The sequence below is a fragment of the Aotus nancymaae genome, unplaced genomic scaffold (assembly GCF_030222135.1).
Source record: "Aotus nancymaae isolate 86718 unplaced genomic scaffold, 86718_ANA_hifiasm-v0.15.2.pri h1tg000011l, whole genome shotgun sequence".
Lineage (NCBI taxonomy): Eukaryota > Metazoa > Chordata > Mammalia > Primates > Aotidae > Aotus > Aotus nancymaae.
In genome coordinates, this window is record NW_026988422.1 from 58,328,079 (window position 1) to 58,354,917 (window position 26,839).

Here is a 26,839-nt window from a genome sequence, read left to right on the forward strand (position 1 = left end):
TGTTTACTAAAGCAAGTGGACCACTTTGCATTTCCACCAGCAATGCACAAGAGGCCAGTTGCTCTACATCCAAATGCTTGGTACTGTCTATCTTTTAATTTTACCCATTCTAATAGGTGTGAAATGGTATCTCTTTGTGGTTTTAATTTGCATTTCCCTAAGGACTAACAATATTGCATATTTTTTTCACCTGTTTATTGGTTATTTGAATTAGCTTCTTTGATGAAGCGTCTATTCAAATCTTTTGTCTTTGTTTAAAATCCAGCTATTTGTCTTCTTACTTTCGAGTTGTAAAAGTTCTTTATATATTCTAAATGTGAACCCCGAATACCTGAGAGGGTCTCAGTTAATTTAGAAAGTTTATTTTGCCAAGGTTGAAGATGTGCACCCAGGACACGGCCTCAGAAGGTCCTGACCACATATGCCCAAGGTGGTTGAGGCACAGCTTGCTTTCATACATTTTAGGGAGACATGAGACATCAATCAAGATGTACACTGGCTCAGTCCAGAAAGGTGGGACAACTTGAAATAAGAAGGGGGGCTTCCAGGTCAGAGGTAGGTGAGACAAATGGTCTCATTTTTTTGAGTTTCTGATTAGCCTTTCAGAAGGAGGCAATCAGATATGCATCTATCTCAGTGAGCAGAGGGATGACTTTGAATAGAATGGGAGGCAGATGTGCCCTAAGCAGTTCCCAGCTTTACTTTTCCCTTTAGCTTAGTGATTTTGGGTGCCCCAAGAGTCATTTTCCTTTCACATAAATCTAAGTTCTTTATTAGATAAACATTTTACAAATATTTTCTGTGGTTTGCCTCTTCATTTTCTTAACAGAAAATACACTTTTTAAAGAGTAAAAGTTTCTAACTTTTATGAAAACCAATATAATTTTTTTGTTCATAGTTTGTAGCTTTTGTGTTCTATTTTGTTAAAACTCTGCCTAACTCAAGGTCACAAAGATTTTCTCCTGTGTTTTTTTTTTTTTTTTTTCCTAGAGGTTATCTGAAAGTTTCACAAGAGAAAATTCTCTCGTCAAACTTTTTAACATGACTTTTAAAACTTCTGCATTCCATTTATATCATAGTTACTAAGTTTTATTATCCCTTTGTTTCTTTCAAATTCAATGCCACACGTCACCATGCACTATTTAAGCTATAGTCTAATTCTGAATTTGGAAAGATTTTAATCTTTTAACAGATTTTCCCTCTCTCCAATCTAGTAAATGGCATGCTTAAATTTAGCCAAGGTTTTAGTCCCTCACTTCTTTCCAAATCCACATAAGATCTCTGCACCTGATACTGGTTCTTAAAACAACAACTAAATTCCACAACCCAGAACATGCACCTTGAGGTTAAGCCAGGGGCAATAAACTAAATACCCTTCTGGCTTTAAAGAAAATCTTTTATAAGATCATTCCCACCTGATTGAGTCACTCTAACCTGTGAGGAGACTGGAAAAAGTTGTCCTATAATCACTCACTGGTTAAATTAAAATTTAGGCATATAACGGTTAAGCTAACCAAGACAAAAGTAATTCTGCATTTCTTAAGTCAATTTGGATTCTCTCTATTGCACCATTCTCTCTAAAACAAGCCAGAGTTCTTACAGACCCGTATTTCTTTTTGTATAGAATATACAAAGGCATAGCTTAGATTCAACTGTCCCTGGAGTAGTTTGCCATTTGTTCTCAGCATAGTTTAGAGAAATCAGGAAAAAGGAATTCAAAGCTAATGCTGAGTATAACAGGGAAAAGAAATGAGACTTTACCATTGCTCATTTTGTAACCTCATGGGAGAAATAATAGAAAACTGGCTCATCTATCTCACTGTCCCATTCTTAACCCTAAATCTAGAAAATCATAGCTTCAATTTAGTATTCCCTCCTATCCTGATGTGTTTTCTATATACAAAACTGACTCTACTATGCCTGAGCCACAGAGGACAGGCCCCCATGTTCCCACCTCACGGCAGCTTTTATGCTTAGGTGACCTTGGACCACTGAATCTTGGCTATAACAGGAAGATTTTAAAACTAATTCTCTGAATCTGACAAGCCGTCTCCCTCAATAAGTCTAGGAAGCTATTATTCCATTAACCGTGCCTGAAGTGGCAGGCAAACAGCCAGATCTGCAGCCGGGTCGGGTGGAACTGGAATGGTCACATGTATACTTAAAAGCTAACTCTGCCTCTACTACCATCCATTACTTTCAATTCTGTGCTTATTTTTAAGGAAAATAAATTACTTATATAACTGAAAGGAAAAACAATCTTATTTAAATGAGCATTTTATAGTTAAGATCCAAGAAGAAAAAAACAACTAGTCACAGAAATGGCACCCTACGATGGCTTGATTTGAAGGAGAAACTCAACACCTGCCTACTCAAAACAAAATTTCTGTTGACCTAATAATCAATTTTACCAAACAAAGGTTTTTAATTTCTTCAAATGCATATTAAGAAGCAACCACAGGCTAAGAAATATATTGGACAATAAGGATTCCAGAATGAGTAAAATATCCTCAACCTCTTAGGAACATAAATGTTTAGTAAAGAAGACAGACAAGTAAATAATTACGTAGCTATACTTCCATGAGGTAAAATCAATGAGATGAGCATAGAGTGTAAGGATGGGTACCTTAATCAAGATCAGCTCTTAGCTTCTCAGTAAAGTTCACATCACCCTCCAGGAAGCAAAGTCAACTCTTCCACAGAGTTAACAATGCTTTGGGGGTCAAGGAACACAAAACACCATCTATGAAGTATTACTTATTCTCATGGTCAATGACTCTCTTCAACACTGGTCAGAGGGGATTACTGGACCACATATATAGCACAGAAAAAGCACTCACTGGAAATACCAACTTATTTATCAAAATTATATATGATCTGGTCAGGAATGGTGGCTCATGCCTGTAATCCCAGCACTTTGGAAGGCTGAGGCAGGCGGATGACCTGAGGTCAGGAGTTCAAGACCAGCCTGTCCAACATGGTGAAACCCCATCTCCACTAAAAATACAAAAATTAGTTGGGTGTGGGGGCAGGTGCCTGTAATCTTGAGAAGCTGAGGCAGGAGAATCGTTTGAAACCAGGAGGCGGAAGTGGCAGTGAGCCAAAATAGTGCCACTGCACTCCAGCCTAGGCAACAAGAGTGAAACTTCGTTTAAAAAAAAAAATTACACATGATCTAACTGGTATGTGGTACTCTGGATTCAGTTTTGGACAGAAAAAGGAAATTAGTGGAGAAACTTGTGAAATCCAAATAAAGTCTATAGTTTAGTCACAGTATTGTACCAATGTTAATTTCTTATATGTGACAGCATGTGCCATGGTTATGCAAAAAGTTTAACATTAGGAGAAGCTGGTTGAAAGGTATACAGGAATACTCTGCACTATCTTTGCAACTTTTCTATAAATTTAAAATTCTTCCATAATCAAAAAAAATTTTAATTACATATGGTGTTCTACTTTACATTCTCACTCCCTCTTAGGATTCTAATCATGTCTCCCTAATCATTGCCCTGATTCAGGTAATGCTGGCCTAAAACTTTTTAAAAATATTTTTTAACCCCTAAATATGAACTGTTTGCATAGCTCATCTGGGGTTTCTTCTTTACCAAGACATGAAAACTAGATCACACTTGGGAGGTTTTAACTGTTTTCTGTTCCTAATAGCTTTACCATATATACCAGGGGGTACCTTGAATTTGAACTTCCCAAAGGGGACAAGACAGGGGTTAAAATAACATGCTCTGGATCTCTGGATAAAAGCAAGGGGACACTACATAAAATATGTTATATATTAATAGATTACCCTTATCTAATCTCTGGCCAAAGTACAATACATAGAAAATCAATTAACAGATGGTAACTATTAGCATCTTAACAGTAACAAGCTGCACTGAAACAAATTCTTGCTCTGAAAAAACACGATGCAAGTTGCTCAACTATTCAAGGTAACAAAAACTCATAAAATCATATGGAACTGTTCAATTGAGACTAAATGAGGAAACACGTATCTACCATAACTATTTAGTTTCTAATAACTAAATTCATACCCATCATTCTCTATAAACCCTATCCTGTAGAACAGTCTCCAAAAGTGCCACCAGTATAACATCATTATGGTGCTGTAACACCATAACATGGGCCCAGGCATGCATGTGTGTATACACACATACATACACACAAACTGCAATAAGGTTAAACAACCTCAGAAGTTTGAAAACTACTATATGAAAGAACATTAGTGAAGGCTAAGCATTCAGAATCCTTAAAATAAAAAGAAACCAAAAATAATAATACTAATAAATAATAACTGAAATTTAAATCCAAACTAGTTCATAACTAAAGTCATTTAAAAAGTAAAATGGTCAGGCACAGTGGCTCGTGCCTCTTGCCCCAGCTACTCAGAAAACTGAGGTGGGAGGATGGCTTGAGGCCAGGAGTTCAAGACCAGCCCAGGCAATGTAGCAAGACCTAATAAATAATAAATAAAAGGTAAAATGATACACTAGAGTCCATTAAGGTCATAAAATCTGATCTGTTACATGGTACTAATATGTTGATAGTATTAAATATTACACAACAGTACTCTCACCTGGACCACTTCCAGAAAGATGAACAGGTAGAGTAATTCCTCTAAAATATTCAACTCCCACACCTCTATTCAACCACTTACCATAATTTATCTGTTCATAAGTCTTTCTCTAATACAGGACTGTGGTCACATTACCCAGGAATGAATGGGCTCTCAGTAAATGCTTTCTGAATGAATGAGCATGTGGCAGTAATCTATCTCTGAGGTATTCTTACAAACCAATTCAATATCGAGACCTCAGAAGCAGAACATGCTGTATGCCATGCTACCACATTTAGGAGGCAGGCAAGTTCACTGAAAAATAATTAACAGCAACTAATGTTTGTTGGGGGGAAAAAAGTCAGATCATGTAAGTCAGAAAAATAAATGTAAAAACTACAACTTGAAAATGGACAAAAAAGTGAACTACTTACAACTTTATAACATTGAAATACAAGATGTTCTTTAATGAGTCTTTCATTATCAGAATAATTTTATGAAGAAATTTGTTAGCAACTTAAATTAGTAAGTTAGACCAATTAGTGAATGGAATGAAGTCCAAGCCCAATTATGTGTTCAAACTGTGTGTCCAATGCCTTGGGCGATTTTTTTCCCTTCAAGACTGCAGAAAAATGCAAAACAACCCTCTTGACTGCTGAGAAGGACTAAAATCATTTCTTTTCCTCACAAGTATGTGCCCAAAAGCAATTACTTTCTGCTCCCATCCATCACAAATCAACACCACCTCCCGGCTTCCCATCCGCCACTTCCCATCCCCATCAAAGAATGCTATAGAGTATCTGACCACTTTCATTTCTGGCTATGAGAACCTCAGATTACAATAAAATTACAATGCAACAAAAACAAATTTTCCTAAGTATGTTCGCATCCCCCATGGTGTTCCTACACTAATTTAGCTCCCTGGTTGGTATTAACAATCAAGGAAATCAGAACACTCTCAATAAAGGTTACAATAGAAATTACGAATGGTCTTTTTTTAAAGTTGTTACTGTTCAAAAAAAAGAGAGAAAAAAGTTGTTACTGCTCATGGATTCCAAAATTCAAAGTACACATTACCAGGAGAGTGCTTTTCTGTCAGTGCCTAAATTTAAATGCAAATTACTACTTAATGATACGCAATTTTCCCTCTGAACCTATATATAATACTAATTGGTCAAATGTTTAAGAAGAATAACTGGCCATGTTATTTTAGGTTTTTTTTTTTTTTTTTTTTTTGAGACGGAGTTTCGCTCTTGTTACCCAGACTGGAGTGCAATGGCACGATCTCGGCTCACCACAACCTCTGCCTCCTGGGTTCAGGCAATTCTCCTGCCTCAGCCTCCTGAGTAGCTGGGATTACAGGCACACGTCACTATGCCCAGCTAATTTTTTGTATTTTTAGTAGAGACGGGGTTTCACCATGTTGACCAGGATGGTCTCGATCTCTTGACCTCGTGATCCACCCGCCTCGGCCTTCCAAAGTGCTGGGATTACAGGCTTGAGCCACCGCGCCCGGCCTTATTTTAGGTTTTAGACAATGAAAAGCTTATTGTCTAATCACCAAGATACATCAAAAAAAAAAAACTGGGGGCTATTAGCTCTACACATGATTGACAGCTTGACAGAGACAAGCTGCTCCAGAAAGATTAGGAACTTCTAGCAACCACAAATGGGGTAAGGCAGAAGGCACGTACAGTATCTGTAGCTACTTCAATAAGAGAACTACTTCAACATCAAAAATTCAGAGCCCACAAATATGTAAACTATCAAGCACACATATAAATGAATGTGTGCCTAAAAGAGAAAGGAGAAGCAGAAAAACAGTTTACACCCAAATCAACAGAAGATATCACCCTGTGATTGAGTGTCCCAGGACCTGAAAACTTAATAAGGTTTTTGAGATTTATGAACACATTCAAGTTCCAGTGTAACTACATTAAAATAAAATTGGAGTAGGGCACGGTGGGTCACATCTGTAATCCCAGCACTTCGGGAGGCCGAGGCGGGAGGCTCACCTGAGGTCAGGAGTTTGAAACCAGCCTGGCTAACATAGTGTAACCCCACCTCTACTAAAAATACAAAAATTAGCCGGGTGTGGTGGCACACACCTGCAGTCCCAGCTACTTGGGACACTGAGGCAGGAGAATTATTTGAACCCAGGAGGCAGAGGCTGCTGTGAGCCAAGATTGCACCACTGCACTCCAACCTGGGCAGCAGAGCAAGACTCCGTCTCAAAAATAAAAACAAAATAAAGTAAAATTGGCATAAAATTCCAACCCTACCACGCAGCCTCAAGTTGCAAGACACACAATGATAACAACAGAAAACACTCTGTGGGTAGTCTGGTTGACACTCTTCTAGGGACTTCACATTTTAACTATAATAAATAATATAAATCCTGCTAACATCCCAGTAAAACAATGCTATTATGATTATCTCCATTTTACAGATAATGCAACTGTGACACAGATAGATTAACTTGCCCAATGTCATGACAAGTTATGAGCAGGGATTTTATTTATTTTTATTTTATTTTATTTTATTTATTTATTTTTTTTTTGAGATGGAGTTTCGCTCTTGTTACCCAGGCTGGAGTGCAATGGCACGATCTCGGCTCACTGCAGCCTCCGCCTCCTGGGTTCAAGCAATTCTCCTGCCTCAGCCTCCCGAGTAGCTGGGACTACAGGCACGTGCCACCATGCCCAGCTAATTTTTGTATTTTTAGTACAGACCGGGTTTCACCTTGTTGACCAGGATAGTCTCGATCTCTTGATCTCGTGATCCACTCGCCTCGGCCTCCCAAAGTGTTGGGATTATAGGCTTGAGCCACCACGCCGGGCCATGAGCAGGGATTTTAACCCCATCAGTCAGACTCCAAAGTTTGTGTTAACCAATACACTGTGTTTCACTATAAGGATTATATAATGGTCATCTGTGTTTTTTTTTTTAAACCTGATAACATTTTTGACTTCCAACACTAGGACAGCATCACACAATAAGAAAAGTATGACAGAGATACCCATTCCGTTCCCAGCTTGCTCTTGCTCAGTAGTTGGCGAATGGAAGACACAGTGTTAAAAAAAAAAAAAAAAAAGCAAAGAAAAGAAAAGAAAAAGAAATAAACGTACAGACTTTAGAATCAACAGACTCAAATAGACCCCTGAACAAAGTCTGAGACTCAGTTTCCCCATATGTAATATGAGAGTATTTACATTATTGAGAAGGTCAAAGAAGGTAATATAAAGTACTAAGTACAGTATACAGGATGAGGGTTTTACTCCAAAGTTTACAGACAACCAGAGGGTCCACGGATGGGCTTCAGAGTCGACCAATCTCATAAAGTGTATTACAAACTGTATGTGTGCCCGCTTTTTAGATAATTGTTCCTGGCTTTCCACAAACTTCCAATAAATAAGTTACCTCCAAAAGGTTAAGAACTACTGGAATACATAGCATTTACTCAAAAAAGCTACCTTTCCCTCCTCGTTCTCACAAATTCTCCTTTTTACCTTAAGGATGACACACCAAGGCTTCACAATAAATGTCAATTGTTTCTCACCACTTTCCTGGCTTGGGTAAGTAGTACCATAAGCAATCTTATGCCCCAATTCTCTAGCGACAGCCTAAAGAAGGCCCTCAAATACTGCTTCATTTCTCTCTTCACCGAGACGAATACACGGTATATACTCAGGGAGAATCATCCACCTAGGTGTACAAAGCACCATGTCGGCTAGGAAAACCAAGTAGTAACCACAGCCTCAGGGTTGGACCGTAGAGACTGGATGCCCCAACGCTGGAGGGTGAGGAGAATGTGTTCCCCCACACTACTGGGCAAACCAGGATTCTGACCCTCCTACCCTTGTCCTCCTTCCCTCTCTCTGGAACTCTGGTGCAAGCAGGTCTTCTGGGCTCTGGCTAGGGCTGGAGAGAAACGTTACCCGAGCCGGGGGTTGCAGCGCGACGATGTTCCAGCTCTGCTGTCCTCGGAGGCGGCGGCAGCACTCAGCAGAAGACAGGCTCTCCACCCTCCAACTGAGAGACCCCAGAGTTGGTCTCTATCCGGCCTGGGAACCGGCTCGGGGGTTTTCCGTTTCCCCAAGAAGCTTCCGCTTCCGGGTTATCCTTTTCCGGAAGCAGTATGTGAATGACGTAAAAGTATTGCGCCGTTGATGATTACGGAAGAAACAGAAGTGTGGCGGGACCATGGTGAGAGAAGAGGGTCCAAGAAGGGATGTTATCAGGCCAGTTTTTGGATGGAGAAGGAGGGAGTCAGACCATGGCCAAATTTCCTCCACATTGTCCTTGCATATTTTCATTCTGGTTTTAGCTCTTAAACTTCTCTGAGCGGTGCCTGTTTTGCTTTACCGAGTGGGGAAGAGGGTCTGGTTATTTGAGGCAAATAGGGAAGGGAATGGACAAGAGAAGAGACTTTAAAAGATGCCATATATTTGCAACTTTTTTAATTCCAAAATTTCTGTTTCAAGGGGAAGCAAAAGAAAACAAGGAAGTATGCGACCATGAAGCGAATGCTTAGTCTCAGAGATCAGAGGCTGTGAGTGTCTGGAATCAACTCCCCAGGGATATTCTAATAAGAGTCTATAGAGAGGATAAGTAGTAAAAATTTTTGTTGTTATTATTTTGTTTTTACTTCTAATATTATTGTATATTAGATGTATATAGCATGAGATAGCCAGTGTTTAACAATAATTTAGCTGCTGAGTGATTACCCTGGGAAAAGCGAGGGGAATTAAACATTTTCTTAAGTGTTCACTTTTTCTATCATTATATGCTTTGTCTACTGTATCCCGTTTAAACCTCATGTCAGTTCTGTGAAGTCCCTATAAGTCTCTTTATGTTCTTACCATTAGACTACTACATTCCCCTGAGGTGGGGCGGGGGGAGTGTTTCTTGTTGAAAGATGGCAAGGGTAGAGACCACGTTTGTCTTTTGTCTCCAGTGTCTGGTACTCAAATATTTTTGTCAGAGAAAATGGGAAAACTCCAAGATGTCTCCATTTTATAGGTCTTACTAATACAAGAATCCAAACCACTGTGGAAGAAAGTGGAGAGAGATTCCCTAGTATGAAGAGGATCAAAGCAGGGTCCCTGCTTAAGTGTAGAATAAGCATAGCTATTAAATAAAGACTGATCTTCGTTGAGTTTTAAGAGTCTTAGAAAGCCAAGCGCAGTGGCTAATGCCTGTAATTCCAGCACTTTGGGAGGCTGAGGTGGATGGATCACCTGAGGTCCTCAGTTCGACAGCAGCCTGGCCAACATGGTGAAACCCCTCTCCACTAAAAAATTTAAAAATTACCCAGGCGTGGTAGCGGGTGCCTGTAATCCCAGCTACTCAGGAGGCTGAGGCAGGAGAATCACTTGAACCCAGGAGGCGGAGGTTGCAGGGAGCCATTGTGCCACTGCACTCCAGCCTGGGAGACAGAGGGAAAAAAAAGAGTCTCAGAACAAGAGAATGGTCATTAAAGCCTTCAGAATTAATTCTTCTCAGCCTTTAGTATGGATGTATTGTGTAATTTTTAGGAATGACACCCATTAATAATATTTTCTTTCTACTTAAGGGCTAAATTCTATATGTGTTTTTACATTTTAGCCCTTTATAAGAAGCATATGGGGTAGTATTTTCCCCCTACTATTAAAGCATCTGGATCTTCAGAAGATAACTGTCACCCTATTTACCCACTGCTTGGAAGTGGATTTTGATCCTTGATATGAGAGATTCTGACTAAGAAAGAAATATAGTATAATCAGCTTTCATTTGCTCATTAGCAGTTTTTACGCTTTATTGGCATTACTGATTAATTCTGACACTTCGAGGTACTATACTTTCCACTAGAGTTATTTGCTCAGAAAGAGTATGCTGATATTAACATGAAGTCACAAAGTAGGATTTCTAATGTAGACCAAAAAAAAAAAAAAAATGGAACTTTAGATTTTTGAGATTTTAACTGCTGTGGTTTTTCTTCTCCCTTGGATTTAATTTACTTTTTTTTTCTAGTAAAGAAAAGGATAGATTAAAACCTAAAAAGAAAGAAAAGAAGGATCCCAGTGCGTTAAAGGAAAGAGAAGTGTGAGTAATCAAACATTTGAAGTTTTCCTTTAAAACCGTAGACCTCTTAGAAATCCAGGCTTTCGGCTGGGCACAGTGGCTTATGCCTGTAATCCCAACACTTTAGAAGGCCGAGGCAGGTGGATCACAAGGTCAGGAGATTGAGACCATCCTGGCCAATGTGGTGAAACCCCTGGCCATTTTTAGTAGAGACTAAAAATAGAAAAAATTAGCCAGGCGTGGTGGTACGCACCTGTGGTCCCAGCTACTCAGGAGGCTGAGGCAGGGGAATCACTTGAACCCAGGAGGCGGAGATTGCAGTGAGCCGAGATCATGCCACTACACTCCAGCCTGGTGACAGAGCAAGCCTCTGTCTCAAAAGGAAAAAAAAAAAAGAAATCCAGGCTTTCCCTGAGCTGGTTTGCTCAGTCATTTGTTTGTTAGTCTAGCACAACTATGTAAATTAAAGTGATATCGATGAACATATATCAATTCCAGTGGTTTGAAGGTTTTGGGATTTCATGGAACAGTAAAATTTCCCCTGAAATCCTGGAAATATAATCTAGGATTATTAACTTTTTCTTTGCCAGGGATCTTTTAAGAGTCATAATTGCCATTGTTTAACACACCAGCATTTCATAAAAGAGAGACTGTGTCACCAAAAAATATTTAAAATATATTGTCAGAATAAAGACCATTCCTTTTAAGTAAATACATTTAACTTTATGAAAACTTTACCACATTTTCCTTATTTTTCTAATTTTGCCCTGGATTGGTAATGGATATATCATCACAGGTAGTTACTGGTCCATGTGTCCTAGCATTTGGAATCACTATCATATTCAAACCAGACAACTTGGGCTAGATGTGATACAGGTATATAGGTCCTGCTGTAGTATATAATCCTAACGCTAGACAAACTGTTCTCTATCACATTCCATAACAACAATTTTAGAATCCTATAAGAATGACAAACGTTGTAGTATCATTCTAGTCATGGCAAATGAGTTTATAGTAAACAGTCCCAAGTTGCGACTTCTTTTTTGCTTTTGTTAATGCTAGGGTATCAATGTGAATTTTACTTTGTTCTTGTTTTCTTTTTTCTCAGTCCCCAACATCCTTCCTGCTTATTTTTCCAATATAATACACAGTTGGGCCCACCTTACCACATCCTTGTTGATACCAACTTTATCAACTTTTCCATAAAAGCCAAACTGGACTTAGTGCAGTCAATGATGGACTGTCTGTATGCCAAGTGTGAGTATCATACTTTATGTTTCTGTGACATTTGTACAGCATAATCATATTTATACAAATACATGAAAAGAGGGAGATGGGATTCTTGTTAGCTGAGTTGCTGGCCATTTACTTTACAGTGGTCACCATAGCAATCACCATGTTTAATAAACTGAAATATAATGCAAACTTAACTGGAAAAAATTAAACTTTCACAATTCTGAATACACTTAGAATGCTTCAAGTAGCATTATGGACATCAATTTTGAACATAGGGGAATGTTCTGTTTGGGAATTCTGAATTTTAAAATTCTGGATAAATGAAAAATCTGTTTTTCAGTATGTATATTCCTTTAAGTTAACAAGGATATGTTCTCTCTTCTGCCCCAATGTTGAAACACTAAGTAAGACATTCCGCCATTTATGATCACAGTCCTAAAAGTTAGATAGATGAGGGTTGATTCCTAACTTGATTCAGTTTGGTATTTATTTGCACTACAGAGTATCTGAGGTAGTTTATTTACATCTAGGTATGCAATTTACCATAATAGATTTTCCTTGTGTATTTGTATATCCCCTTCTTTAAATGATCTTCCTTCACTACTATGAATAGGAAAAAGAAGATTGAAGCCATGTATGAGGCTCGTCATAGTCCCATTTGTAGCAGGTTTATATTTATATATTTTTCAGTTATCCTGTTAGAGGTACAAATGAAAATTAGACTTAAACTTTGCCATAGAGGATAAATTACTGGAATCAAAGGGAAAAATTTACATCTCCTTTTTTAATTTTTAAAGGCTGCTATATAATGAACAACAGTTACAGAGTGAGTGATAGTAATGTAAATCTTTACTGATTTATTAAAATGAGCAAGATGAGAAGATGGGGGTAAGGGATGTGTGAAGGAGGTAAGAAAGCAGATTTCTTTAGATGCCTAAAATTAAGAATGACTGCATATATTTATTAGCTGTATATGTTTATTAAGATGTGAAGGTAGCCACCAGATGAGAAAAAAAATGGAGCTAATGGAATAAAATAGTCTTCTCTACAGATGAAAATTGATGGGGGTGGGAATGGTCAGGGGACAGTTATTTTTTCATGTAGGCCTTTCTGTATTACTAGGGTAGAGTGCAGTGGTGTGATCTCAGCTTACTGCAACCTCGGCCTCCCAAGGTTCAAGCAATTCTTCTGCCTCAGCCTCCCGAATAGCTGAGACTGCAGGCGCATGCCACCATGCCCAGCTAATTTTTGTATTTTTAGTAGAGACGGGGCTTCATCATATTGGTCAGGCTGGTCTCAAACTCCTAACCTCAGGTAATCCACTCACCTTGGCCTCCCATAGTGCTGGGATTACAGGCATGAGCCACCGCACTCGGCCTAGATATGTATACTTTAAAATACAGCTGCAATGTATACAGCAATATACTCTCACTGTGCCTTTTCTAAAAATAAGCTTGATTAGAAAAATACCACTTTAATTATATATTCTATGTAACATGATACCTTACAGCAAAGGTTGAAAAATATCAAGTACAAATTCAGTACCTTTTACTGTTTTAAGCTCTGCTTATTTAATTATTTGCTTTACTTGCCTTTATACTTTATTTATTGATTGATGCAGGGCTTTGGCTGTTGCCCAGGCTGGAGTGCAGTGGCATGATCAAAACTCACTGCAGCCTCAACGTCCCAGCCTCAAGTAATCCTCCTGCCTTAGTCCCCTGAGTAGCTGGGGCCACAGGCACATGCCACCACACCTGACTAATTTTTTTTTTTATTTTAATTTTTGTAGAGACGGAGTCTCACCATGTTGCCCAGGCTGGTCTCAAACTCCTAGGCTTGAGCACTCCTCCAGCCTTGGCCTCTCAAAGTGCTGGGATTAAAGGAATGAGCCACCATGCCTGGCCTTGCTTGCCTTTATACTTAAAGGAAGGCCTTTATCTTCCTCTTACCTTGAAAAGGCTTATTTAATCTTTTCATAGTTCCTGGTCTCTTCTGTTTCCACTTTATAGTCCAACAAGGAAGGATAGTTTGCTTCCCATTGGCTTTCAATTCTGCTATGAATCCTGAGGCTGTTACTTTCCCTTTCCTTGTGGTGGTCTTCCTGAGCCTACTTCCCTACTTCAGTTGCAAGCCTTTGCTCACTTCACTGCTACATGGCTCTGAAATTTCTCCTCTTAAAGAACATATTGCCTTGTCTCATGTTATCTCTGTATTAAAATAAAAAAGAATGCATTGCCCTCTGATTCTATGACAGTCTGATCTCACTAACTTAGTACCCTCTGTTTTACAAGTGCTTTTTCTTTTGGGCATCGTATTTTTTGTTAAAATTTCTTACCTTTTTCTGCTTTCGAAAATATTAATATACTTTTTTTTTTTTTTTTTTTTTTTTGAGATGGAGTTTCACTTTGTGACCCAGGCTGGAGTACAGTGGCGCAATCTCTACTCATTGCAGCCTCTGCCTCCCGGGTTCAAGCAATTCTTTTGCCTCAGCCTCCCAAGTAGCTGGGATTATAGGTGCATGCCACCACGCCCAGCTAATTTTTGTATAAAGTAGAGATGGGGTTTCTCTGTGTTGTCCAGGCTGGTCTCGAACTCCTGACCTCAAGCAGTCTGCTCACCTCGGCCTCCCAAAGTGCTGGGATTATAGGCATGAGCCACTGCACCCTGCCAATATTAATATACTTCTAAAAAATTCTAGCATAAAAAATGAAAATTGGAGCCTGGGCAATATAGCGAGAACCCATGTCCACACAAAATTTAAAAATTAGCCAGGGGTCTGGGCATGGTGGCTCATGCCTATAATCCTAGCACTTTGGGGCCAAGGTGGGCAGATCACCTGAGGTCAGGAGTTCGAGACCAGCCTGGCCAACATGGTGAAACCCCATCTCTACTAAAAATACAAAAATTAGCCAGTTGTGGTGCATGTATGTAATCCCAGCTACTCAGGAGGCTGAGGCAGGAGAATCACTGGAAACCGGAAGATAGAGGCTGCAGTGTCCCGAAATCACCCCACTGCACTCCAGCCTGGGTGACAGAGCGAGACTCTGTCTCCAAAAATAAACATTGCCCAGGCATGGTGGCATGCACCTGTGGTCCTAGCTACTCAGGATGCTGAGGTGGGAGGATCACTTGAGCCTGGGAGGCTGAGGCTACAGTGAATTGTGATTATGCCACTACTCTCCAGCCCAGGCAACAGAATGAGACCCTATCTTTAAAAAAAAAAAAGAAGAAAAAGAAAAGAAAGTTGGGCTGGGCGAGATGGCTTCACACCTGTGGTCCCAGCAATTTGGCAGACCAAGGTTAGAGGAGTTCAAGACCAGCCTGGCCAACATGGTGAGACTACATCTCTACAAAAATTATTTATTTATTTTATTTTACTTATTTTTTATTTTGGAGACAGAGTTTCACTCTTGTTGCCCAGGCTGGAGTGCAATGGCGCAGTCTCAGCTCACCCCAACCTCTGCCTCCTGTGTTTAAGCAATTTTCCTGCCTCAGCTTCCTGAGTAGCTGGGATTACAGGCATGCACCACCACACTGGCTAATTTTTTTCTCTTTTCTAAGTAGAGATGGGGTTTCTCCATGTTGGTCAGGCTGGTATTAAACTCCCGACCTCAGGTGATCTGCCCACCTTGGCCTCCCAAAGTGCTGGGATTACAGGCGTGAGCCACCGCACCCAGCCAAAATTATTTTTTTTTAAATCAGACCAGGAATGGTGGCTCATGCCTATAATCCCAGCACTTTGGGAGTCCAAGGTAGATGGATCACTTGAGCCTAGGAGTTTGAGACCAGCCTAGACAACATGGCAAAACCCTGTGTCTGCCAAAAGAAACCACAAAAATTAGCTGGGTATGGTGGAGCATGTCTGTGGTCCCAGCTGTTTGGGAGGCTGAGATAGAAGGATCACTTGAGCCTGGGAGGTCGAGGCTGCACTAAGCCATGTGCATGTCATTGTACTCCAGCCTGGGCAACAGAACAAGAACCTATCTCAAAAAGGGGGGAGAAAAGGAAATTTGCGGGCCAGGCGCGGTAGCTCACGCCTGTAATCCTAGCACTTTGGGAGGCCAAGGTGGGTGGATCACCTAAGGTCAGGAGTTCAAGACCAGCCTGGCCATCATGGTGAAACCCCATCTTAAATAAATAAATAAATAAATAAAGGAAATTTGCTTATAATGCATTTCCTCAAAGGGGCAATTATAAAAATTCACGAATAATCAAAAAAACAAAACACAATTCATAATCTGTGTGAGATGGAGGGTTACTTTTATTTATTAATGAAAATGGCCTATAATCCCAGCACTTTGGGAGGCCAAGGCAGGCAGATTACTCAGGGTCTGGAGTTCAAGACCAGCCTGGCCAACATGGCAAAACTCTGTCTCTACTAAAAATACAAAAAAAAAAATTAGCCTGGTGTGGTGGCAGGCCCCTGTATTTCCAGCTACTCAGGAGGCTGATGCAGGAAAATTGCTTGAACCTGGGAGGTGGAGGTTGCAGTGAGTTGAGGTCGCGCCACTGCACTCCAGCCTGGGCAGCAAGAGCGAAACTCTGTCTCAAAAAAAAAAAAAGAAGGAAAATGGATTATACATTATTTTTCTTCTTTTTAAAACAGATTTACTGAAATATAATTGACTCCCTTTACAACTATACAGTTCATCCCTTTAAAGTGTACAGTTCAGTGACTTCTACTGTATTCACAGAGTTGTGCATCATCCATCACCATAGTCAATTTTAGAACTTTCATTATCCCAAGAAGAAACCTGAAGCCCCTTAGCCATCATCCTGTAACCCTCACCATTCTCTCTATTTCTATGCAACCGCTAATCTACTTTCTGTTTCTATACATTTCCCTATTGTGGACATTTCATAAAAATAGAATCTTACAATATGTGGTCCTCTTTCATTTAGAATAATGTTTTTAAGAATCATTCATATTACAGCTTTTATCAGTACTTCACTTCTTTTTTTTAACTAAATAATATTCCACTATATGAATAGATCACATTTTAATCATTTCTGCTTGTTTTTTACATTGAACTGTGTATCTCGAACATTTTTCCATGGCATGTATACATAAATGGGCCTTATTCTTTTTTATTTTTGAGATAGGGTCTTGCTCTGTCATCCAGGCTGGAATGCCGTGGCCTGAACCAACAGCTCACAGCAGCCTTAACCTCCAAGTCACAAGTGATTCTCCAGCCTCAGCCTCCCAAGTAGCTGAGACTACTGGAAAGAGCCACCATGCCTGGCTATTCTATTTATTTATGTTTTGTAGAAACAAAATATCAACCATGTTGCCCAAATTTGGACTTTTTTTTTTTTTAAATTTTTTGAGACAGTGTCTGGCTCTGTCGCCCAGACTAGAGTGCAGTGGTGTGATCTCGGCTCACTGCAGCCTCTGCCTCCTGGATTCAAGCAGTTCTCATGCCTTAGCCTCCCCGTAGCATACACCACCACACCCAGCTAATTTTTTTTTTTTTTTTTTTAAAGACGGAGTCTCACTCTGTCTCCCAGGCTGGAGTGCAGTGGCGCGATCTCGGCCCACTGCAATCTCTGCCTCCGGGATTCAAGCGATTCTCCTGCCTCAGCCTCCCAAGTAGCTGGGACTACAGGCATACACCACGAAGCCCGGCCAATTTTTTTGTATTTTTAATAGAGACAGGGTTTTACCATGTTGGCCAGCTGGTCTCAAACTCCTGACCTCAAGTGATCTGCCTGTCTCGGCCTCCGAAAGTGCTGGGATTATAGGCATGAACCACTGCACCCGGCTAATATTCGGTATTTTCATCTGTTTATCTTTGCCACTCTTCTAGGTGCCACTCTTGCCAGTCTTTGGCCCAATAGACCTGTTTCAAATCTTGGCTTCACCATTTACTCTCTACTTAATTAACTTCTTTGTGTCTCAGGTTCCTCATCTATAAAATAGGGACACTGATAATTTTTTTTTTTTTTTTTTTTTACTTATATGGCTTTCTGTTTGATAGTTGTCAAACAGAAGCTTTCGAAATTTTTATGTGATCAGATTTACATTATCTGGTTAATTTCATGGTGTCTTTTGGTTCACATTTAAATTTTATTCCATCTAAGCCAGGCACAGTGGCTCACACCTGTAATCCCAGCACTTTGGGAGGCTAAGGCAGGAGGATTGATTGAGCCCAGGAGTTCAAGACAGCCTGGGCAACATGGCAAAGCCCCATCTCTACAAAAAGAAATTTTTTTTTTAATTAGCTGGACGTAGTGGTATGTGCCTGTGCTCCTAGCTCAGGAGACTGAGGTGGGAGGATCACTAGAACCCAGGAGTTCTAGGCTGCGGTGAGCTGAGATTATGCCATTGCACTCCAACCTGGGCAACAGAGCAAGACTCTGTCTCAAAATAAAATAAAAATAAATAAATACTTTTTTTCCATCAGGAACTTATATTAATATAAAAATAATGACAAAATTCAGCGTAGTTTTTTTTCCCCAGGTGTGTTTATAACAGATACCTTTTGGAATCTGCAGTCTGGGGTTGGGACAGTCTTAGTTTCTTTATGAATAGGGTTTTCTTCTACTCTAGTTCTTATTGTACATTTCAGTGTGTTAATTCTGCTGTCATTACAGAAGTGTCCTGGATCTTTTTAAAACTCTGAGCAGGGATATAATTCAGAGAGAATTTCTTCACAAATTCTGTTTCTAATGTGAATTTTTTTCCCTGGCAGGTATCCCTTGTATAACTGATTGTGTAATGGCTGAAATTGAGAAATTGGGGCAGAAGTATCGAGTGGCTCTAAGGTAGGAAGGAGCTAGATTAGATCTGTTCTAGGCTGGTATACTGAAGATTCATCTATTTGCTGTTTAAAGATTTTTTGGCCAGTTAGTTTAAGTGAAAATCATATAAAACTATTTATCATTTTGGGGGGAGTTGTTTTGGTCTTTCTCTCACACAAAAATCAGTTCCAGTTAGAGTAAGTATCTAAATCTTTAATAGAAAATACAGAGAATATCTTGGCCAGGCACAGTGGCTCACACCTATAATTCCAGCACTTTGGGAGGCCAAGGCAGGTAGATCACCTGAGGTTGGGAGTTCGAGACCAGCCTGACCAACATGGAGAAACTCCATCTCTACTAAAAATACAGAATCAGCCGGATGTGATGGCACATGCCTGTAATCCCAGGAGAATCATTCAAACCTGGGAGGCAGAGGTTGCCATGAGCCAAGATCGCACCATTGCACTCCAGCCTGGGAGACAAGAGTGAAACTCTGTCTCAAAAAAAAAAGAAAAGAAAAGAAAATACAGAGAATATCTTAATGATTTGGGAGTGAGCAGGGATTTCTTTAAATGTCCAAACCAAAGTAGAAGACTAATCAGTTTGACTATACTGAAATTGAATATTTGTGTATAGCAAAAGATATTAACAAAGTAAAGAGACATATAATCAACAAAGGGCTTATTTTCAAAATGTATAAAGAACTTCACATCCATAAGAAAAACATAATTCTTAAATTCACAGTGAGTTGTCATTTATTACCCGTTAGATTGGCAAAAATTTTGTAATCAGCTTGACAATGCCGAGAATAGTTGAGATCATGAAGCAATGGGAATTCTCAAACTAAACTACTAAGGGTGTAAGTTGGTCATCACTTTGGAGAGCAACTTGACAATATCTGGTAAAATCCAGGTTGTTCATACGCTTAAAACACAGTCTTTTAACCTGGAGATCACCATCTATAGGTAATTAAATTAGTTTAAAGGATCACAGTGCGTGTGTGTGATGGTTTTGGTTTTGTTTTGTTGTTGTCGTTGTTGTTTTGAGGCAAGATCTCGCTCTGTCACCCAGGCTGGAGTGCAGTGGCACATTCAGGGCTCACTGCAGCCTTGACCTCCTGGGCTTAAGCAGTCCTCTTGCCTCAGCACCCTCAAGTAGCTGGGACTACAGGCATGCACCACTTTACCTGGCCAGTTTTTTAAAATTTTAGTAGAGACAAGATCTCACCATGTTGCCAGGCTGGTCTTGAACTCCTGAGCTCAAGCAGTCCTCCCACTTTGGCCTCTCAAAGTGCTGGGATTATAGGCATGACACACCATGCCCCCCCCCACCCAGTATGTTTTTTAGTGTAATAGAAGAAACTATAAGCCGGTTACGGTGGCTTATTCCTGTAATCCCAACACCTTGGGATGCTGAGGCTAGCAGATTACTTTGAGCCCAAGAGTTTGAGTCCAGCCCGGGCATCATGGTGAAACCCTGTCTCTGCAAAAAGTAAAAAAAAATAGCCAAGGCATGGTGGCACACACCTGTAGTCTCAGCTACTCGGGAAGCTGAGGCAGGAGAATCACTTGAACCCAGGAGGCAGAGGTTGTAGTGAGCTGGGATCGCTCCACTGCACTACAGCCTAGCGACAAAGCGAGACTCCATTTCCAGAAAAAAAAAAAGAAAGAAGAAGAAAAAGAAATTTTTGGTAGAGATAGAGTCTCACTATGTTGCCCAGGCTGGTCTCAAACTCCTGGCCTCAAGTGATCTTCCTGCCTTGGCCTCCCAAAGTGCTGGGATTGTAGTCATGAGCCACCACACCCAGCCTGGCAATTTTTAAAGTAATAAAAGTAAAGAATGAAAGAGGAGAAAACAGAGGCACCAAGTGGAAGTGCTAAATTTGGCTGTGAAGAGATGCAGAAATGGAGTGTTAGCTGGAGGGGGATATAGGTAAAAAGATTATTTTTGTTTTTTTAAGATGGAGAATATACTACACCATGTTAGTATGTTTCTAGGAAAGAGCCAGTAGAGAGGAGATAAGTGATTTCAGGAGTAAAGAGATAACCGAAAAAGTAAAGTCCTAGACTGTTGCCCACCTAGTTTGTCAGCAACCAGTCTGTCTTCCCTCTAATGTATCCTCCCCAGCACAGGCTGCTTAGTTTTTCCAAGACAGAACTTTGTTCTTATCACTTTGTCCCCCAGAAATCTTTAATAACTCATTTTCCTGTGTCATCACACTCCTAAGGCTAGCATTGGAGACTCTAGCCCCATTTCTTTCTTTTTTTTTTTTTTTTTTCAAGATGGGGTTTCACCATGTTGGCCAGTCTGGTCTTGAACTCCTGACCTCAGGTGATCCACCCACCTCGGCCTCCCAAAGTGCCAGGATTACAGGCTTGAGCCACTACGCCCAGCCTCTAGCCCCATTTCATTCTTCTCTCCACAAACACTCTTTCCCCCAGCTAGAAAGATGTGTTCACTCTTTCCCAGCCACCAAGAAACCCTTTTACATTGCTTGGCACATTGCTTGGCACATTCTTTACTTATTTCACCCCTATGTCATTATTTTCTAAATATTCCCGACCCACATGGACCTAGCACTGAACTACTGCAATGTGGAGGAGTATTTATGTTGCACTAGGCACCTATGTGCTATCTTGTATTTTTATTCATTTCAGTGACTCATCATTGTTCATAGAAAGAGCATGGCTCTCAGAATCACAGAGTTGGAGTTTTTCTTTTTCAAATATGTATAAAAATAACGTGTGTTTGAATGTCTTATTGCAAACAATATAAGCATATACATAAAAGGTAAAAGTCTTCCTCTACATTCATAATTTGTTCATTCTCATACCCCAAGAGTGACAACTGGGAAAGGTTAATATATTTTTCCAGATCTTTTTCTGTGCAAATGCAAATCTAGATAAAGAATATTAGAAGGATTTGTATTTTATTAATCATATATGTGTGTATATATTATAGATATATATATGTCCTGCTTTGTTTATTCAGCAGTTTAGCGTAGGTCCTTCCACATTGGTATGTACAGCTCTACCTCACTTCTGTTTTAATAGAATAAAGGTACCAAAATGTAACTTTTACCTTTCTAAAGAATATTTAGATTTTCTTCACTTGCTATAAACTGCCGAGTGACCATCCTTGTGCCTATATTCTTGGACATTTGTGTGTAAGACAGCTTCTTAAAGTGAAGTGGTTAGGTTAAAATGGGTTTTGTTTTTGAATCCTGGCTTTTCCCAGCTGTATAGCTTTGAACAAATTAATTTCTGAGCCTGCTTCCTCAACTGTAGAATAGATATATAATAACTCAGAGTTTTGTGATGATTAAATGACCCAAGCACACCAGCTGTCAGGCAGTAAGCCTTCATTCCCTGCCCTGTGAGTTGTCTTTCCAATTAGAGGATAAACTTCAGGAGGAGAGCAGTGCCTTAAAATCTCTGCATAGATCATGTTACTTTTATTGCACTGATTAAGACTCAGAAAGTTACCCAGTTGATTGTTTCCTTTAATCCACCTACAGGATTGCCAAGGATCCAAGATTTGAACGATTACCATGTACACACAAAGGAACCTATGCAGATGACTGCTTAGTACAGAGAGTAACTCAGGTATTATCAGTTCATACATGTTTACTTTGTGCTTTAAAAAAATAAACTTATCTCTTGAATGTTCATGGTCGATAAAGTAGGAATATATATTGTGGTTAAAAAAAAAAATTTTGGCCGGGCACGGTGGCTCACTCCTGTAATCCCAGTACTTTGGAAGGCTGTGGTGGGTGGATCACAAGGTCAAGAGATCGAGACCATCCTGGCTAACATGGTGAAACCCTGTCTCTACTAAAAATACAAAAAATTAGCCAGGCATGGTGGCACACGCCTGTAGTCCCAGCTACTTGGGAGGCTGAGGCAGGAGAATGGCTTGAACACAGCCAGTGGAGGTTGCAGTGAGCTGAGATAGCACCATTGCACTCCAGTCTGGCAACAGAGGAGACTCTGTCTCAAAAGAAAAAAAAATTACATAGCATTCCTTCATAAGAAGCATAGGTGTCTTCATTTACTTGAGAAAGTGAACTGGACTGAAAATGTATGCTCTAACCATAATGGAAAGAGCACAGACTTGGGGAGGAGACGTGGGTTTCATGTCTCAGCACCTGCATTTACTGGCTATGTGATTTGGGACACTTAACTGATTCTTTATTTCACAAATCTCTGTAAAATGGTTTTAAGTGAGTTAATGTAGAGCCCATTTACTTTTGATGTAGGAATTTTGTTCCTTGTCATGATGCCTAATCCAAAAGTGCTTCTTAGTTATATCTGAAAGTCTCCCAAGGTGCTATCTCACATATACCCTAAAATAAGTAGGTTTTTAATTCCTTCATTAAGCACCATAAGGATTTCTTGCTACTGAGTGCTTTTATAAGGGCCTCTCTCTGCTGAGGATAAGCTTTATCTGGTGACCACAGAGCCATCACTTTAGCCACTTCACCCATAGGTGGGGCCAGGATTTCTCTTAATTTCCCACAGCACAGCTGACACCACTCTGCCCCTTTTTATAAAACTCAGTAGGAGAGTCAGACGTGATGGAAGTGAACCTTCATACAAAATAGCTTTCAACTGACAGCTAAATGTTACTGCTTTTGTAACTGCTAGGCTCTAGTTTCAGGCCCTGAAGATCTTATTTAGGCTTCCTGTTTCAGGGGTATCCTACCTCTAACATCAGTAGGCCTCAGAGCACACCTAAGCCCCAAGATCCAGGGAAAGGAGGGAGCTGTGCCCTCCAAACTAAGGCACTTTGTATTTCATGGATGTCCTCGGAGCATTTTCCCAAAACTAAAGAATTGTCTGCCCTAAGTTTGAAAGTCCCTTTCATTTATGAGGAGAGAACAGTTTGCACTTGTGAATAGTTTTCTACCTTCTTTCCCTCAAGATTCTTAATGCTGCTTTCAGCCCAGGCCACTTGTTTATTTTATATAACAAGATTAAGAGCTCTAGATCATAGTAGCTACTCAACAAATTGTTATAGCCTGCCCTTCACTACTCACTGTGAAAATGAACGATTCTCAGACTAGTGAGTGGTTGTGCCATTATCCAGTAGTCACTAATCGTGCTCAGTTACTTCATTGTGAATATCACTCCATGTCTCTTACAGCATAAGTGTTACATTGTGGCCACAGTTGACCGGGACCTTAAGAGAAGAATTCGTAAGATTCCTGGAGTTCCTATCATGTACATTTCTAACCATAGGTGAGAAATTTCTCTTGGGGATGGGATTAGAAATACATAATTGATGTTAATTAAAAATGAGGACAAGTGATAAGATTATAAAGGATTTGAAGGAAATTATTGTACCAAATGTTCACATAGTCATGTTTGAAGAAGTAAGACAAAGCAAGAGCAAGGGCAAAAGAGAGAGACAGGATTTAGGAATGAGGCAGACATTTAAATTGTTAGAATAAAATTACTAGAAGAAATTGATATATTGCTTTAAATAAAAGCAGTAATTTAGGTCAAGCTAATTTTGTTGGCCAGAAATATCTGTTTTGAAAAAGTTTTTTTTTTAAATTAACACCTCATCTGAGAAATGGAAAGCTTATTTTTTTAAAAAAAGCTATTAATTATCCTTCTTGGCTATTTTCATGTCAGTCCTCAAGACTTCATTTGCAGCTTTTCAGCTTGGGGAGAGCACAGTATGGTAGAAAATCTGTGGACTAAGGAGTTGGGCTTACTTGATCTCAGATCCTCCGTTCCCCTCTTGCTGACTTTGCGACTTTGAAAAATAATAATATTGTATATAGTCAGCTTTTTGTTGTAAATTATTCATTATGATGTTCCCCTAAAATATTCCCACTGACAAAAAGGATTCACAGTGGGGATGAGTGCAATATGTAAAAGATGGGTTTTTAGATGGATTCTCTACTCACCTTTCTTAACCCGTGTTAATTTTTTGTCCTGATCAGGTACAACATTGAACGGATGCCAGATGATTATGGAGCCCCTCGATTCTAATTCTTACAAGACACAGTTCCTCTCTGCTTTTCTTCGACGAACTTTCTCTTGTTGCCAGTCCATTATACATGCAATAGCATGACTTATTCTGTTGACCTATTTGCTCTATTGTGAGCTGAGGATGGTTAAATATGCTCACTCTTTTTTTTTTTTTTGAGGTGAAGTTTCACTCTTGTTTCCCAGGCTAGAGTGCAATGGTGCAATCTTGGCTCACTGCAACCCCTGCTTCCCAGGTTCAAGCAATTCTCCTCAGAATCGCTGCCTCAGCCTCCCAAATAGCTGGGATTACAGGCACTTGCCACCATGACCAGCTAATTTTTTTTTTTTTGTATTTTTAGTAGAGACAAATACTTTCTTTTTTTCCTCAGGATGGGTCTCACTCTGTCACCCAGGCTGGAGTGCAATGGCATGATCTTGGCTCCCTGCAACCTCTATGTCCTGGGTTCAATCAATTCTCCTACCTCAGCCCACCAAGTAGCTGGGATTACAGGCATACGCCACCATGCCCAGCTAACTTTTGTATTTTTAGTACAGAAAAATAACTTTGGGAGGCTGAGGCAGGTGGATCACCTGAGGTCAGGAGTTCAAGACCAGCCTGGACAACATGGCAAAACCCCCATCTCTACTAAAAATGCAAAAAATAATTAGCCGGGTGTGGTGTCACGTGCCTGCAATCCCAGCTACTGGGGAGGCTGAGGTGGGAGAATCGCTTGAATCCAGGAGGTGGAGGGTGCAGTGAGCCAAGATTGTGCCACTGCATTCCAGCCTGGGTAACAGAATTAAGACTGTCTCCAAAAAAAAAAGGGCCAGGCACGGTGGCTCAAGCCTGTAATCCCAGCACTTTGGGAGGCCGAGGTGGGTGGATCACGAGGTCAAGAGATTGAGACCATCCTGGTCAACATGGTGAAACCCCGTCTCTACTAAAAATACAAAAAATTAGCTGGGCATAGTGGCGCGTGCCTGTTATCCCAGCTACTCAGGAGGCTGAGGCCGGAGAATTGCCTGAACCCGGGAGGCGGAGGTTGCAGTGAGCCGAGATCGTGCCATTGCACTCCAGCCTGGGTAACAAGAGCGAAACTCCGTCTCAAAAAAAAAAAAAAAAAGAAAAGAAAAGAAAAATTAATGATTGTCAAAGGGTACAAAATCTCAGACAGGAAGAATATGTTTTATACTTTTTTTGAGTTCTGTTATACAGTTTAGTGCATATACTTAATAATAAAATATTATACATTTTAAAATTGATGTTCTCATCACAGAAATATACTTGAGGTATTGGATATGTTAACTAGCTTGATTTAATCATTCCACATTATATCTACAATTTATGACATTACTTTGTAACCCATAAATTTATACAGTTATAAATTGTCAATTTACAATAAAAAAAGTCATTGCATCTCTTTAGAAATCAGATACTCTGATGATTGCTCACACAATTTGATGGCCATTGTTTTATACTGACTCACTCAATAAACATTTATTAAATGTATACTAGGTGCTTAGTAAGATATGGTCCTGCCCTCAAAACAGTCATTATGGTGGGAGAGAAAAACATGTAAATTTATAAATACAGTAAAATAGCAGTGCTAGGGTGAAAGTATCAGAGACACATCGTAGGCACATAAAGGTGGAAAGAATGATTTTTTTCTACTGGTTGGGATGGGGAGGGAGGAAAGGCCAGAGGTCATGAGGTTTGAGCTAATCTTAAAATTGAATGGGTACTTGCCCAATAAATTAGGCAGATGAAGCATAGGAAACAGTATGAACAAAGGCAAGGACGCACAATGTTACATGGAGTGAATGTGCTTGGCCTGTTCAGATAGCTGCCAGGAGGTTTTCATGACTAGAATATAGGAAATCATCTCACGGAAGGGACCTGTACCCACATGAGACTCCTGAGGAAGGAGACGGAGGGGGGTCTTACATGATATGCCAAAGGGTCTGGACTTCATCCTTAGTCACTTGGGTGCTATTGGCTAGGCACGGTGGCTCACCCCTGTAATCCCTGTACTTCAGGAGGCCAAGGCGGGTGGATCACCTGAAGTCAGGAGTTTGAGACCAGCTTGGCCAACATGGTGAAATCTCGTCTACACTGAAAATAAAAAAATTAGCCGGGCGTGGTGGCGGGCACCTGTAATCCCAGCTACTCGGGAGGCTGAGGCAGGAGAATTGCTTGGACCTGGAAGGCAGTGGTTGCAGTGAGCCGAGACTGCACCATTGTACTCCAGCC

General features: G+C 40.2%; 2 protein-coding genes across 4 annotated transcripts in view; one reads left to right on the top strand and one right to left on the bottom strand.

The window, feature by feature from the left end:
- AREL1 (apoptosis resistant E3 ubiquitin protein ligase 1) overlaps positions 1-8,666 on the bottom strand; it is a 53,194-nt gene extending 44,528 nt beyond the window's left edge. For both annotated transcript variants that reach the window (XM_012438245.2, XM_012438244.2), the window contains exon 1: positions 8,506-8,666. The gene's annotated coding sequence lies outside the window, so the exon portion shown is untranslated. The remainder of the gene's footprint in view (positions 1-8,505) is intronic.
- A 26-nt stretch (positions 8,667-8,692) lies between these two features.
- FCF1 (FCF1 rRNA-processing protein) lies at positions 8,693-26,022 on the top strand. Of its 2 annotated transcripts, XM_021675023.2 has the most exons (8): positions 8,693-8,773; positions 9,052-9,119; positions 10,580-10,651; positions 11,739-11,887; positions 18,559-18,631; positions 22,125-22,212; positions 23,753-23,847; positions 24,561-26,022. In XM_021675023.2, the coding sequence occupies exons 1-8, from the start codon at positions 8,771-8,773 to the stop codon at positions 24,607-24,609; spliced, it is 597 nt and encodes a 198-aa protein (XP_021530698.1). In that variant the 5' UTR covers positions 8,693-8,770; the 3' UTR covers positions 24,610-26,022. The 2 variants fall into 2 exon arrangements, with proteins under 2 accessions (XP_021530698.1, XP_064231109.1); XM_064375039.1 differs by lacking the exon at positions 8,693-8,773 and having other exon boundaries at positions 8,790-9,119.
- The last annotated feature ends 817 nt before the right edge of the window (positions 26,023-26,839 follow it).